Source organism: Oncorhynchus nerka, linkage group LG8 (assembly GCF_034236695.1).
Source record: "Oncorhynchus nerka isolate Pitt River linkage group LG8, Oner_Uvic_2.0, whole genome shotgun sequence".
In the NCBI taxonomy this organism is placed as follows: domain Eukaryota; kingdom Metazoa; phylum Chordata; class Actinopteri; order Salmoniformes; family Salmonidae; genus Oncorhynchus; species Oncorhynchus nerka.
In genome coordinates, this window is record NC_088403.1 from 46,266,331 (window position 1) to 46,280,497 (window position 14,167).

General features: G+C 42.7%; 1 protein-coding gene across 1 annotated transcript in view; it reads right to left on the reverse strand.

The window, feature by feature from the left end:
- The window catches only part of poln (polymerase (DNA directed) nu), an 81,595-nt gene that overhangs the window by 27,659 nt on the left and 39,769 nt on the right, over positions 1-14,167 (reverse strand). The window contains exons 19-20 of the mRNA XM_065021137.1: positions 5,577-5,634; positions 3,334-3,411 (exon numbers count right to left, since the gene is read on the reverse strand). Of these exons, the coding sequence (XP_064877209.1) occupies positions 3,334-3,411; positions 5,577-5,634 (136 nt within the window). The remainder of the gene's footprint in view (positions 1-3,333; positions 3,412-5,576; positions 5,635-14,167) is intronic.

Genomic DNA, 14,167 nt, shown 5'->3' on the forward strand with positions numbered 1-14,167 from the left:
ATTCTCTCTCCACAGTAAAACAAACGTACTCAGCTATTAGCCTCTAATGATGTTTTTCCACTGCAGGGCCGTGCCTTGATGTGAATATCACTATTTCTTCTATTTCATTCCCACTTGCCCATGGCCCGCTTGAATCCTGGAACCAAGCGGGATATATCCAGCCTCGTTTGATACCTGGTACTGACCTCCAACCAAGTAGGCTGGTGGGTGGGGTTACACATGGCCGTACTCAATGACTGGTCTCACGCAACGATGTCACAGCGTATGTTGTTGATACTCACGCACAAGCCACTAGCTCCGTTTTTTAAAAGACAAAGTACATCTAACTACGAAACGGTACAGCTACAGAACACTAACGAATAACTCTGAAGCTAAAAACGCTGGATTCGACATCACCGACAGCTATGTTTGAAGCCATGGTAACGCTGAGCAGCAACGATAAGCGCGGTAATATATTGTTTTTAGCCAAACTACTATCTAGCTAGCTACCAATGTCTTTTGATGAGCTTCATAACACATGCACACACACGAGGACACACAAACAAGGACACACAAACACATGCACACACAAGAAAATAAGCACATACATGACACACAAACACACGAGGACACACACACACACACAAACAACTGACCGAGTCACTCCCATCTTGCAAATGTAGACACACACATACCGGCACATTGGCTTCTAGGACACCAGATGTATGTCCTTGAACAGATTATTTAAAAATTGCACACAGAAGAAGTTATAAGGTTAATTGAGTTGCCAATGGCAGCACCCCAGTCGGCCTTCAACTTGAGATACTCAATGAGAAACGGCAGCACTGAGCTAGCCTGCAACGTCTCTTCCTGGAGTAGCTCAACTGCGCATGCTGTCTCCATGAGATGCCATCTTAACCGGCTTCCTTGGTTTCAAATGCACTACTGAGTCTTCACATAGGAATGAATGGTGTCACATGATCGATGGCTTTGTCCATTCATATACAGTCATTGGTCTATCTCAACAGTGTCACTCTCGACAGCGGCATAGACAATTTTCTCCGCCGGAAGCCTATCATCCCCTCTCCTCTCATAAAAATGACAAAACAATCACATTTCCCTCCTGCAGCCGAATGAAATCGGCTATAAAATGATAAATAGTGTCTGCCTGACTGTGCTAGATGAGCTGGGCCTGTCTGGTTTAATATTGGTTGGCTGGTAATAAATATAGCTAGTTTAGTGCAGTGTGCTTTGATAATAGGCTGATAAAGGGTGTGTGTGTGTGTGTGTGTGTGTGTGTGTGTGTGTGTGTGTGTGTGTATGCATGAGTGTGTGTGTTTCTGATGATGATAGGCTTATAAAGGGGAGTTTCTAAAGATCTCTCCATCATTGTTTTATGCGTCAGATCACATTTGTAGCCCAGAGAATACTACGTGTGGGATGGGGGGTTGTGTGTGTGTGTGTCTGGACGTGCTTTGCCCATGTGTGTGTGTGTGATAGAGTTGTTTCGGCAAGGTCTGCACCAGCGAGATTTTGTTTAGTGACAAAATCACTACCAACTAGCATCTTCCTATTGATCCCAACAGGAAGAAAATAAGATGGCCAAAGATAGAGCATCTACAATCGATAAGGGTCATATCATCTTGGCCTAAGCACACACACGCACACACACACACACATACATGCATACATACATACAGTTGAAGTCGGAAGTTTACATACACTTAGGTTGGAGTCATTAAAACTTGTTTTTCAACCACTCCACAAATTTCTTGTTAACAAACTATAGTTTTGGCAAGTCGGTTATGACATCTAGTTTGTGCACGACACAAGTCATTTTTCCAACAATTGTTTACAGACAGATTATTTAACTTATAATTCAATGTATCACAATTCCAGGGGTCAGATGTTTACATACACTAAGTTGACTGTGCCTTTAAACAGCTTGGAAAATTCCAGAAAATGATGTCATGGTTTTAGAAGCTTATGATAGGCTAATTGACATAATTTGAGTCAACTGGAGGTGTACCTCTGGATGTGTTTCAAGGCCTACCTTCAAACTCAGTGCCTCTTTGATTGATATCATGGGAAAATCAAAAGAAATCAGTCAAGACCTCAGAAAAGAAATTGTAAACATCCACAAGTCTGGTTCATCCTTGGGAGCAATTTCCAAATGCCTGAAGGTACCACGTTCATCTGTACAAACAATAGTACGCAAGTATAAACACCATGGGACAACGCAACCGTCATACCGGTCAGGAAGGAGACACATTCTGTCTCCTAGAGATGAACATTTGGTGCGAAAAGTGCAAATCAATCCCAGAACAACAGCAAAGGACCATGTGAAGATGCTGGAGGAAACAGGTACAAAAGTATCTATATCCACAGTAAAACGAGTCCTATACCGACATAACCTGAAGGGCCGCTCAGCAAGGAAGAAACCACTGCTCCAAAACCGCCATAAAAAAGCCTGACTACGGTTTGCAACTGCACATGGGGACAACGATCATACTTTTTGGAGAACTGTTCTCTGGTCTGATGAAACAAAAATAGAACTGTTTGGCCATAATGACCATCGTTATGTTTGGAGGAAAAAGGGGGAGGCTTGCAATCTGAAGAACACCATCCCAACCGTGAAGCACGGAGGTGGCAGCATCATGTTGTGGGGGTGCTTTGCTGCAGGAGGGACTGGTGCACTTCACAAAATAGATGGCACCATGAGGTAGGAAAATTATGTGGATATATTGAAGCAACATCTCAAGACATCAGTCAGGAAGTTAAAGCTTGGTCGCAAATGGGTCTTCCAAATGGACAATGACCCAAAGCATACTTCCAAAGTTGTAGCAAAATGGCAACAAAGGACAAGGTATTGGTAGGTAAAAGGACAACAAAGGCAAGGTATTGGAGTGGCCAATAAATTCATTAAAAATCCTACAATGTGATTTTCTGGATTTTTTTTCTCATTTTGTCTGTCATAGTTGACATATACCTATGATGAAAATTACAGGACTCTCTCATCTTTTTAAGTGGGAGAACTTGCACAATTGGTGGCTGACTAAATACTTTTTTGCCCCACTGTACATACAGTATAATCTAGGCCTACATCTCAGATGGCTGGTTATTAGAGCCCAGCAAAATAAAATGAAGGGAAAACGATACAGTACATTAACCCCTGAAAGTGAAACATTCACTCAAATTGATATTTTGTGTGTGCCTTGGTTCTAAAAGGGGTTAAAAAAAGGTACATTTCCCCCCCCCAAAAAAAGAGAGAATAATTTCAATAAGCATGTGGAATAACTTGCTGACACAAGTACACTAATAATGAATGATATGGCCAGTGTGACCTTTGCCTACCTGCAGCCAGGAAGGTGTAGCCATCCTGGGGGATGAACATGGCCCGTGGGTGAACCGTCACCACCTCCGCTTCCTTTCCTGAGAGAACCAAAACACACAGCCACCATGAACCTACCGTACCACATTACTGTACCAACCATGTTAATATAGTACAATCCTATTACCCAGGACTCCCCGGAAAACAGTGGCAAGTGTTACTGAATGGACTAAAGAAAATAAAGTGAATTTAAAATGAAATACCCAGCTATAAAACCCAACTTCCACTTTTATAAAGATATAACACAGCTACCAGCCTACGGTGAGCCTGAATAATGTAATTACACTGTTCAGGTTATACATGTGTTATAACCGCCTTGTCATCTCTCCATTCTATAGTGAGTAGTGCTGGTGAGTTTCCTAGCCAGTCAGCCAGCCAGTCAGTGCTTTAATTAACTGGCAGCCCTATAAATACAACATGTGTGAGAAGTTAACTAGAGGACATCTCCTGACTTCAATTAAAAGAGGAAAAAATAATTAAGTAAGTGTTTTTTTTGTATATGGAAATATGAGAAGGAAATAGTGAGAAATAGTGAGGTAGGGAAAATATATAGGAGTGATGGAGAAGACAGCGAGAGAGCGAGAAAGAAAGAAAGAGATGTAGTAGACGGGTGAGAGAAAAAAAGAGACAAGAGGGAGAGATGAACAGTTAGTCCACTATATGGTTAGCATTAAACTAGCTAGGTAAGAAACTAGGTCATGGTTGGCAGTAAACTAGCTAGGTAAGAAACTGGGTCATGGTTAGCAGTAAACTAGCTAGGTAAGAAACTAGGTCGTGGTTAGCAGTAAACTAGCTAGGTAAGAAACTGGGTCGTTGGTTGAGGTAATCAGAATCCCATCAGGACGAATCTAACGCCACTTCATTATCCTGGGCAGGTAAGTGCTGACCCCGACTGAGTAAAAGAGGAAAAACGTCCCCTACTGTTCACCATCAACGTCACAGGCACACACACACGTCGGACGCTCGCACACACACACTCACACAGGGCAACAAAACCCAGCGTAACACCTCTAATAAGGACTGATTAGGGCTTCAATCACCTTCAAAGAGGGGCTGGGTGACTGATGGAGGGAGAAAGAGGTGAAAAAGGAGAGTAGGAGGTTAGACAGACAGACAGACAGACAGACAGACAGACAGACAGACAGACAGAGAGAGAGAGAGAGACTACTATGGTAGGTACACCTATAGCTCATCTCTTGGCAGTAGTACTGTAGACTACTTTATCACTGACCTCAATTCCAGAGTCTCTCAGAGCATTCAGTCAGCCCACTGACACCCTTATCAGATCACAGCAAAATCAGTCTACTTGAACAGAGCAATACTCAATCATGAGGCATCAAAGCCAAAGTAAGTGAATAATATTAAGAAATGCTATAAATGGAAGGAAAGTAGTGTGGAAACCTACCAAAAAATAATTAGGCAACAACAAATTAAATTCCTTATAGACAACTTCCTGGACAAAGCGTTCCACTGTAATAGTGAAGGTGTAAACTTGGCAGTAGAAAACATTTGAAATGTCTTTAAACATTTGAAATGTCTTTATTCTTTTGGAACTTCTGTGTAAAGTATACTGTTAATTGTTATTGTTTATTTCACTTTTGTTTATTGTGTACTTCACTTGCTTTGGCAAAGTTAACATATGTTTCCCATGCCAATAAAGTCCTTGAATTGAGAGAGAGAGAGAGAGAAAAAGAGAGAGTGAGAGAGAGATATATAGTTGATGAGTAGGTGCTCTGGGGATATGATGGGTGAGTGGCAGGGCAGGGGGTGCGACTCACCGAAGGCAGGGAGAAAGAGAACCATAGAACTAGTGATGACCAGGGTGAATAAAAGGAGAAAGTGTACATGTCTGCATGACTAGTGTGACGAATCTACTGTACACAACTATTGCCAGAGAGGAAGGAAACTGCTCAGGGATCGAGGCCAATGGTGACTTTAAAACATTTACAGGGTTTAATGGCTGTGACAGGAGAAAACTGAGAATGGATCAACAACATTGTAGTTACACCACAATACTAACCTAAATGACAGTGTGAAAAGTAGGAAGCCTGTACAAAAAAAGATCAGCGTGTGTCTGTGTATTTGTGTGCCTGCGAGTGTGGGAGGGGTGATTCATTTTACATTAAACATATGGAGAGGCTGTGCATAATGCATAATTAGACCGGATTTGAATTTGAATGTGTGTGTGTTGTGTGATTAACTGTACCTTGAACATATTGCTTCTTAGTGATCTGCACCGGCTGCCTTGGGAGGGCCTGGAAGTTCTAAAATCACAAAACATTTATAGTCAAGCAAAGCACAACACACCTAGAGAAATATATTTATATGCATGATAATTAGAGAAAATAAGAGCGCAAGAGACCTTACACCCAGAGAAATATATCAAATTGCATGGTAATTAGAGAAAATAAGAGAGCAAGATACCTTTTCTCGGAGGCTTTTTAGAATGTACAAAATAGCGTTGCCCAGGTAATGAATCCCAACCTTCAGTCAGTGAGTGTTAAAAGACACAGGAGCGGTTGATATTTAACACTGACTGGCTCTACTACTACGACATCATTAGATCTGAACAACTACCACTGTTAACAAGAGAGACTGGAGAAAGGGAGGTAGACGGTTGGAGGGAGGGGGAGAGAGAGGGGGAGAGAGATGGGGGGATTGGCGAAAGAGATGGGGAGGAAGGAGGGAGATAGAGAGATTGAGAGAGGGATGGTTGGAGACTTGGCAAAGGCTGGCACACAGACAAAGCTGGCATGCAGTGCCCCATGCCACACACAGGTGTTACTAATGGAGACTAATGTTCTAGTTAGAAAAATTTATTTAAGTGTCACTCCACAATACATTGCATTCGGAAAGTATTCAGACGCCTTGACTTTTTCCACATTTTGTAACGTCACAGCCTTATTCTAAAATTGATGTTTTTAAATCCCTCATCAAATCATACACAATACCCCATAATGACAAATCAAAAGCATATTTTCTGAAATTTTAGCAAATATTACATTTACATAAGTATTCAGACCCTTAACTCAATACTTTTTTGAAGCACCTTTAACAGTGATTACAGCCTCGAGTCTTCTTGGGTATGACGCTACAAGCTTCGCACACCTGTATTTGGGGAGTTTCTCCCATTCTTTTCTGCAGATCCTCTCAAGCTCTGTCAGGTTGGATGGGGAGCGTCGCTGCACAGCTATTTTAAGGTCACTCCAGAGATGTTTGATCGGGTTCAAGGCCGGGCTCTGACTGGGCCACTCAAGGACATGGCGACCTTCAATGCTGCAGAAAGGTTTTGGTACCCTTCCCCATATCTGTGCCTCGACACAATCCTGTCTCGGAGTTCTATGGACAATTCCTTCAACCTCATGGCTTGGTTTTTGCTCCTACATGCACTGTCAACTGTGGGACCTTACATAAACAGGTGTGTGCCTTTCCAAATCATGTCCAATCAATTGAATTTAGCACATGTGGACTCCAATCAAGTTGTAGAAACATCTCAAGGATGATCAATGGAAACAGGATACACCTGAGCTCAATTTTCAGTCTCATAGCAAAAGGTCTAAATACTTATGTAAATAAGGTATTTCTGTTTTAATTTGTTATGCATTTGAAAACGTTTCCAAAAACATGTTTTCACTGTCATTGTGGGGTATTGTGTGTAGATTGCTGATGATTTAAAAAATATTTAATCCATTTTAGAATAAGGCTGTAACGTAACAAAATGTGAAAGGTCAAGGGGTCTGAATACTTTCCGAAGGCACTGTAAGGCAAGGGGTCTGAATACTTTCTGAAGGCACTGTAAGGCAAGGGGTGTGAATACTTTCCGAAGGCACTGTAAGGCAAGGGGTGTGAATACTTTCTGAAGGCACAGTACATAGAATTGTTCATTATAGTGACAGCCCCAGGGATGAAACTCCTACCGAAGAGTTCAGAGCGACATTTCATTGTCTGGTATGTCCGACCTGATGGGAGGAGATCAAAGCAGTGGTGGAGTGGATGGAGCGTTCGTTCAGAAGGGAGAGTTTTTATAGTAGTCTATTTTGTTTGCTGCGTTGACAAATCCATTTCCCCTCGGGGATTCTAAAGTAATATAAAAGTAACATAATTCATTTGTCTCACAGCCACAGTCTGATTCATCCAATTTCTATTTCACATCATAGACCCAGGAGGCGGTGTAGGGTGGTAAATCTGTGTTTCAAGTTTGAATGTCACATGCAGAAGTACAGTGAAATGCCTTTCTTGCTAGCTCTAACCCCAACAATGCAGTAATCAATAACACTGTAATACTAGAAATAACAAGGTAGAACAAAAATAAACAAGATATAAAAATAAGAATAAGAACACAATAAAGCAAGTAAGCAAAGTATATACAGGGTCAGTTCCAGTACCATATTTACAATGTGCAGGGATACTATATTGATAGAGGTAGATATGTGTAGGGGTAAAGGTGACTAGGAATCAGGATACTGAATACTATCAACAGAGTAGCAGCAGCGTATATGATGATTGTATGTGAGTGGGTGTGTGTAGAGTCAGTATAAACGTATTTGCATACTATGTGTGTGTGAGCAAATGATGGGAGTGACTGTCTATGTGTGTTGGAGTATCAGTGTGCGTAAGTGTGTTGGGCCCTGTGAGTGTGCATAGAGAATAAAATACATGGGTCAACTCAGATAGTCCGTGTAGCCATTTTGTTAGCTATTTAGCAGTCGTACGGCATGGGGATAGGAGCTGTTTTGGAGTCGGTTGGTGTCAAGACTTGATGCACCTGTACCGTCTGCTATGCGGAAGCAGAGAGAACAGTCTATGGCTTGGGTGGTGGGAGTCTGTAACAATGCCTACGCTCACCACCTGAGGTCAGCCCGTCAGGAAGTTCAGGATCTCGTTGCAGAGGGAGGCGTTCAGTCCCAGGGTCGTAAGCTTGGTGACGAGCTTGGAGGGGACAACGATTTTGAACGCTGAGCTGTAGTCAATGAACATTATTTTCACATATTTTTCCTCTTGTATAGGTGGGTAAGGCCAATAGCCTGACAACTCAAACTGAGTTCTTAATCAAGGTTTGTAAAAAAATATATATTAAAAAATATCTAATAATATATCTGTTTGGGATTCTTGCAGTCATTTGTCAGTGTGCAAAGTATTTATAACTATGTACCGGTCCCCCGACCATCCGCTCCTCCGCTCTCTCCACTGGCTTCCAGTTGAAGCTCGCATCCGCTACAAGACCATGGTGCTTGCCTACGGAGCTGTGAGGGGAACGGCACCTCAGTACCTCCAGGCTCTGATCAGGCCCTACACCCAAACAAGGGCACTGCGTTCATCCACCTCTGGCCTGCTCGCCTCCCTACCACTGAGGAAGTACAGTTCCCACGCAGCCCAGTCAAAACTGTTCGCTGCTCTGGCCCCCCAATGGTGGAACAAACTCCCTCACGACGCCAGGACAGCGGAGTCAATCACCACCTTCCGGAGACACCTGAAACCCCACCTCTTTCAGGAATACCTAGGATAGGATAAAGTAATCCTTCTCACCCCCCCTTAAAAGATTTAGATGCACTATTGTAAAGTGGCTGTTCCACTGGATGTCTTAAGGTGAACGCACCAATTTGTAAGTCGCTCTGGATAAGAGCGTTTGCTAAATGACTTAAATGTAAATGTAAATAAATTGGCCCACGGCTGAAATTAATTGGCGACCCCTAGTTTATTACTAGTCAGTATGGGATGGGGTTATAACAATGGGATGCTGTTCACACACTAATAAGGTCAGGGATACGGGCTGGGCCTCTGTACTGTACAGTATATACAGTGCCTTCAGAAAGTATTCATACACCTTTGTCTTACTCCACATTTGTTGTCTTACAGCCTGAATGAAAAATGTATTAAATATACATGTTTCCTAACCCTTATCTTCACACAAACCCCACAATCACAAAGTGAAAACTGAGGAACATTCATTGTCTTCTTGGTAAGCAACTCCAGTGTAGATTAGGGCTTGTGTTTTAGGTTATTGTCCTGGTGAAAGGTGAATTAATCTCCCAGTGTCTAGCGGAAAGCACACTGAACCAAGTTTTCTTCTAGGATTTTGCCTGTGCTTAGCCCCATTCTGTTAATTTTGTATCCTGACAAACTCACCAGTCCTCAACGATTACAAGCATACTCGTAAAATTATGCAGCCACCACTATGCTTGAAAATATGGAGAGCGGTACTCAGTAATGTGTTGTATTTTTTGCAGTATTACTTTAGTGTCTTGTTGCAAGCAGGATGGATGTTTTGGAATAATCATAAACACTGTTCCCTGATCAGTTTGACGCAACCTCTTAAGGATCTGACCCTTTTTTACATTTTTATTTCTAACTGCCTGTTGCAAGGATATGCATATTCTTGATACCATTTGAAAGGAAACACTCTGAAGTGGGTGGAAATGTGAAATTAATGTAGGAGAATATAACACATTAGATCTAGAAAAAGACAATACAAACAAAAAAACATGTTTTCAAAAAAATATAAATAATATTTCATCTTTGAAATGCAAGAGAAAAGCCGTAATATAATATTGCAGTTCAGGCGCAATTCATATTTTGGCCACTAGATGGAAGGAGTGTGTGTGCAAAGTTTCAGGTTGATCCAGTGAAGCATTGCAATACTGGACAGTATTTTAAATCAAGTCTGCCCAAATGTGCCGAATTGGTCAATTGATACATTTTCAAACACATAACTATAGAGAACATACAAAAATTATATGGTAATAAAACATTTAAGTTTACACACTGCCAGGAATGTCATACATGATGGATCATTATCTTATATACTAACATTCACACATCTAGATGGCCGGGCGGGGTGGGTGTGGAGCCAGAGACAGCAGTGGTTCAAACTGTAGAACCCAGTTACTACATTTGAATATAAAAATTGATTTTATAAAACAAAACAAAACTATGCTAAATCTTTATCTCTGGGGTCCTCAGAATTACAAATCAGAGCAAGATTACTGAATGTAAATACATTATTTACCTTCAGAAGTGAATGTATCAAACCAGTTGCAGTGATAACAGTTTTTTGCTGTTGTGCACTCTCCTCAAACAATAGCATGGTATTTTTTCACTGTAATAGCAACTGTAAATTGGACAGTGCAGTTAGATTAACAAGAATTGACGCTTTCTGCCCATATAAGACATGTCTATGCCCTGGGAAATGTTCTTGTTCTTTCCAACGTCATGCTAATCACATTAGCGGACGTTAACTCAACCGTCCCAGTATAGGGACACCGATCTCGTAGAGATTTTAAAGGTACAATATGTAACTTTTTGCGCAACCCGACCAAATTCACATAGAAATGTGAGTTATAGATATGTAATTTTCATTGAAAGTAAGTCTAAGAAGTGGTAGATGCGTTTTATCCCTTCTGCTCTTAAGTTTTGTTTTTGCGGCTTTTACTTTCGGTTGTGTACACCAGCTTCAAACAGCTGAAAACCCAATATTTTTGGTTATGGAAAAGACATTTCACAGCAGTTTAGATGGTACAATGATTCTCGTCACATAACCTGTGACCACATATAAACCCTGGCCTCAGATCAGGGTGGAGATAGAACAACTAAAATGTCTTCCAGACCCGGGTTCAATTAGTATTTGAAAATCCTTCAAATACTTTTGAGTGTTTTCTCTAGCCTGCTTGGAGTGCCAGATGGGCAGGGTTTGCAGTTTTGGGACTATTCTATTGTTTCTATTTCACCAAGCAGGCTCAATCAAGCCCAGATAAAGTAGCTGATATGATTTTGAATAGTATTTAAACCAAAGTGTGATGTCAGATGAGGTTGGGTAGCTAAGATGTCTTCAGGTCTATTGAGTTCTCTGAGCCGAGGCAGAACTTTAAATAACCTCAGATCAACACTATCGATCCACGAAGGAATTTGAGCCTTTGCACACACAGGATTGATGAGGCGCAGGGAGAGATTGGGCCGGGCTCAACTGTTTGCCCTGTAATCCCTGTTTATCCAGACCAGTCCACACTGCTCCCACTACATTCACACACACCGCACAATCTATAACACTGGAACTGACACTGCTGCAGAGGGTGTGTGTGTGTGTGTGTGTGTGAGTGATGGTGATGGTTAAATAGGGGAGAACCAGGAAAGAAGATCTGCAGTACTGAAATGTAATGTAGACACACACTTGCAGTAGAAACACACATCATCATCATTCTACTTGCAGTAGAAACAGACATTAACACGAGCCACCTCCTCCCAGTCTGTGTCATCTGACAGAGAAAGCAGCACTCTGTACCTACAGAACATCATCTATTATTCACTCGACAGAGAGAGGGGCGGGGTGATCTGGGGAGGGAGAGATGGAGGGCGAGGGAAAGATAAAGGGGGGAGCGGGAGAGTGAGGTGGGGGAGGAGAGAGAGATGGGAAGAGAGAGGGGGTGGGAGAGAGAGAGGTGAGAGAGGGGCGGGAGAGAGAGAGGTGAGAGAGGGGAAGCGAGAGAGATGGAAGTGAGGGGAGACAGAGAGGGGAAGAGAGAGAGGGGAAGAGAGAAGGGGTGGGAGAGAGAGAGGGAAGAGAGGGGAAGGGAGAGAGATAGAGGGGATGGTGTGAGAGAGAGAAAGAGGGAGAGGGGAAGGGGAAGGGAGGAAAGAGAGAGATACTGCAGCAGTAGGGTGGGGACAGAGCTGAGCATATTCCCACAGTGGACATAGAAAACAGTAAATGGCAGCAAAATAATGCTGTGTGTGTGTTGTTGAATGTGTGTAATGACACCTTTTCTAGGTATAACCATATTGTGTCAAGTGTGTGTGTGTGTGTGTGAAACAGAGAGGTTTCTGGCAGTGGCATGGCAGGTGATTCACAGTGTCAGATGTGTCTGCTCAGCTTTCCCATCATGCACTGTATTCCTTCGAGGGCAGCAGATATCAGGATCAGGCTAAAACCTCCCCTCACACACACACACACAGAGAGAGAGCTGCCAGGTTGACAGAAGGCTTGACCCCGCCCCTGCAGGTCTCTCTCCCGGCCCCTGCTCCTACAAAGCATATGTTGAAGCACAGCACTGTGACCACACACAGACACAGTCACACACACATGCACACAAATACACACACACACACACACACAGGGAGAGAGACAGAACGACAGAGAGACACACACACACAAAGAAAATGACAGATACAGACAACTGCAGATGACAGAAATGCACACAGACACAAAAACCCAATCCTGCAGCACAGCGAACAAACCACCACAAGACAGATGAGAGAGAGTGACAGTGAGAGAGAGAGACAGACAGACAAACAAACAGTGAGAGTGACAGACAGAGCAAGAGTTACAGAAGACAAAATGTGAGAGAGGGAGGAATCAGAGAAGACAAAACAAGGAAGAGAGGAGAAAAGAGAGGGAAGGTAGCCTAAATAAGGGAAAGAAGGAGAAGAGAGGAGAGAAAAAAAGGAGAGGAAAGAGAAGGAGTGTGTCTGCCAGTCCCAGCAGATCTGTCATCTCTCATTAACCCTTTACAACCGTGTAGGGGTTGAGAACAAGTCCCAGTGTTTCCGGTCTGGAAGCACGCTATTCACTGCACCTACAGGCCCACTCTGGTATTGCAGTTTAGTTGAAGTCATGCCCAAAATGACAATTCTCAGAGACAAGTCAAATTATTATTATTTTTTAAATAAGACACTTTAGTCATTACCTTTGTACACAAAACATCCATAACATTCTTCAAGGAATTTTCTTAGAGGCAGATGTTTTTTTATTTTTATTATCACTCACAGCCAAACATTTCATATTCATCCACTGTCTGCTTCAGTGCACACTGAGTGCTAGTAACCGGCTCTCTAAATCCAGATGTTTTCGGAAAGTATTCAGACCCCCTTGACTTTTTCTACATTTTGTTACATTACTAAAATGGATTACAAAAAACATTTTCCTCATCAATCTACACACAATAGCCCATAATGACAAAGAAAAAATATCAGTTTTACATAAATATTCAGACCCTTTACTACTTTGTTGAAGCACCTTTGGCAGCGATTACAGCATCAAGTCTTCTTGGGTATGACGCTACAAGCTTGGCACATCTGTATTTGGGGAGTTTCTTCTATTCTTCTCTGCAGATCATCTCAAGCTCTGTCAGGTTGGATGGGGAGCGTCGCTGCACAGCTATTTTCAGGTCTCTCCACATCTGTTCGACCGGGTTCAAGTCTTGGCTGTGTAAGTAGGGTCGTTGTCCTGTTGGAAGATGAACCTTCGCCCCAGTCTGAGGTCCTGAGGGCTCTGGAGCAGGTTTTCATCAAGGATCTCTATGTACTTTGCTCCGTTCATCTTTGCCTCGATCCTGATTGGTCTCCCAGTCCCTGCCTCTGAAAAACATCCCCACAGAATGATGCTGCCACCACCATGCTTCCCAGTAGGGATGGTGCCAGGTTTCCTCCAGACGTGACACTTGGCATTCAGGCCAAAGAGTTTAATCTTGGTTTCATCAGAACAGAGAATCTTGTTTCTCATGGTCTGAGAGTCTCATGGCCTGAAACTCCAAGCGGGCTGTCATGTGCCTTTTACTGAGGAGTGGCCTCCATCTGGCCACTCTACGATAAAGGCCCGATTGGTGGAGTGCTGCGGAGATGGTTGTCCTTCTGGAAGATTCCTCCATCTTCACAGAGGAACTCTGTCATAGTGACCATCGGGTTCTTGGTCACCTCCCTGACCAAGGCCCTTCTCCCTGATTGCTCAGTTTGGCTGGGCAGCCAGCTCTAGGAAGGGTCTTGGTGGTTGCAAATCTTCTTCCATTTAAGCATGATGATCAAAGAACA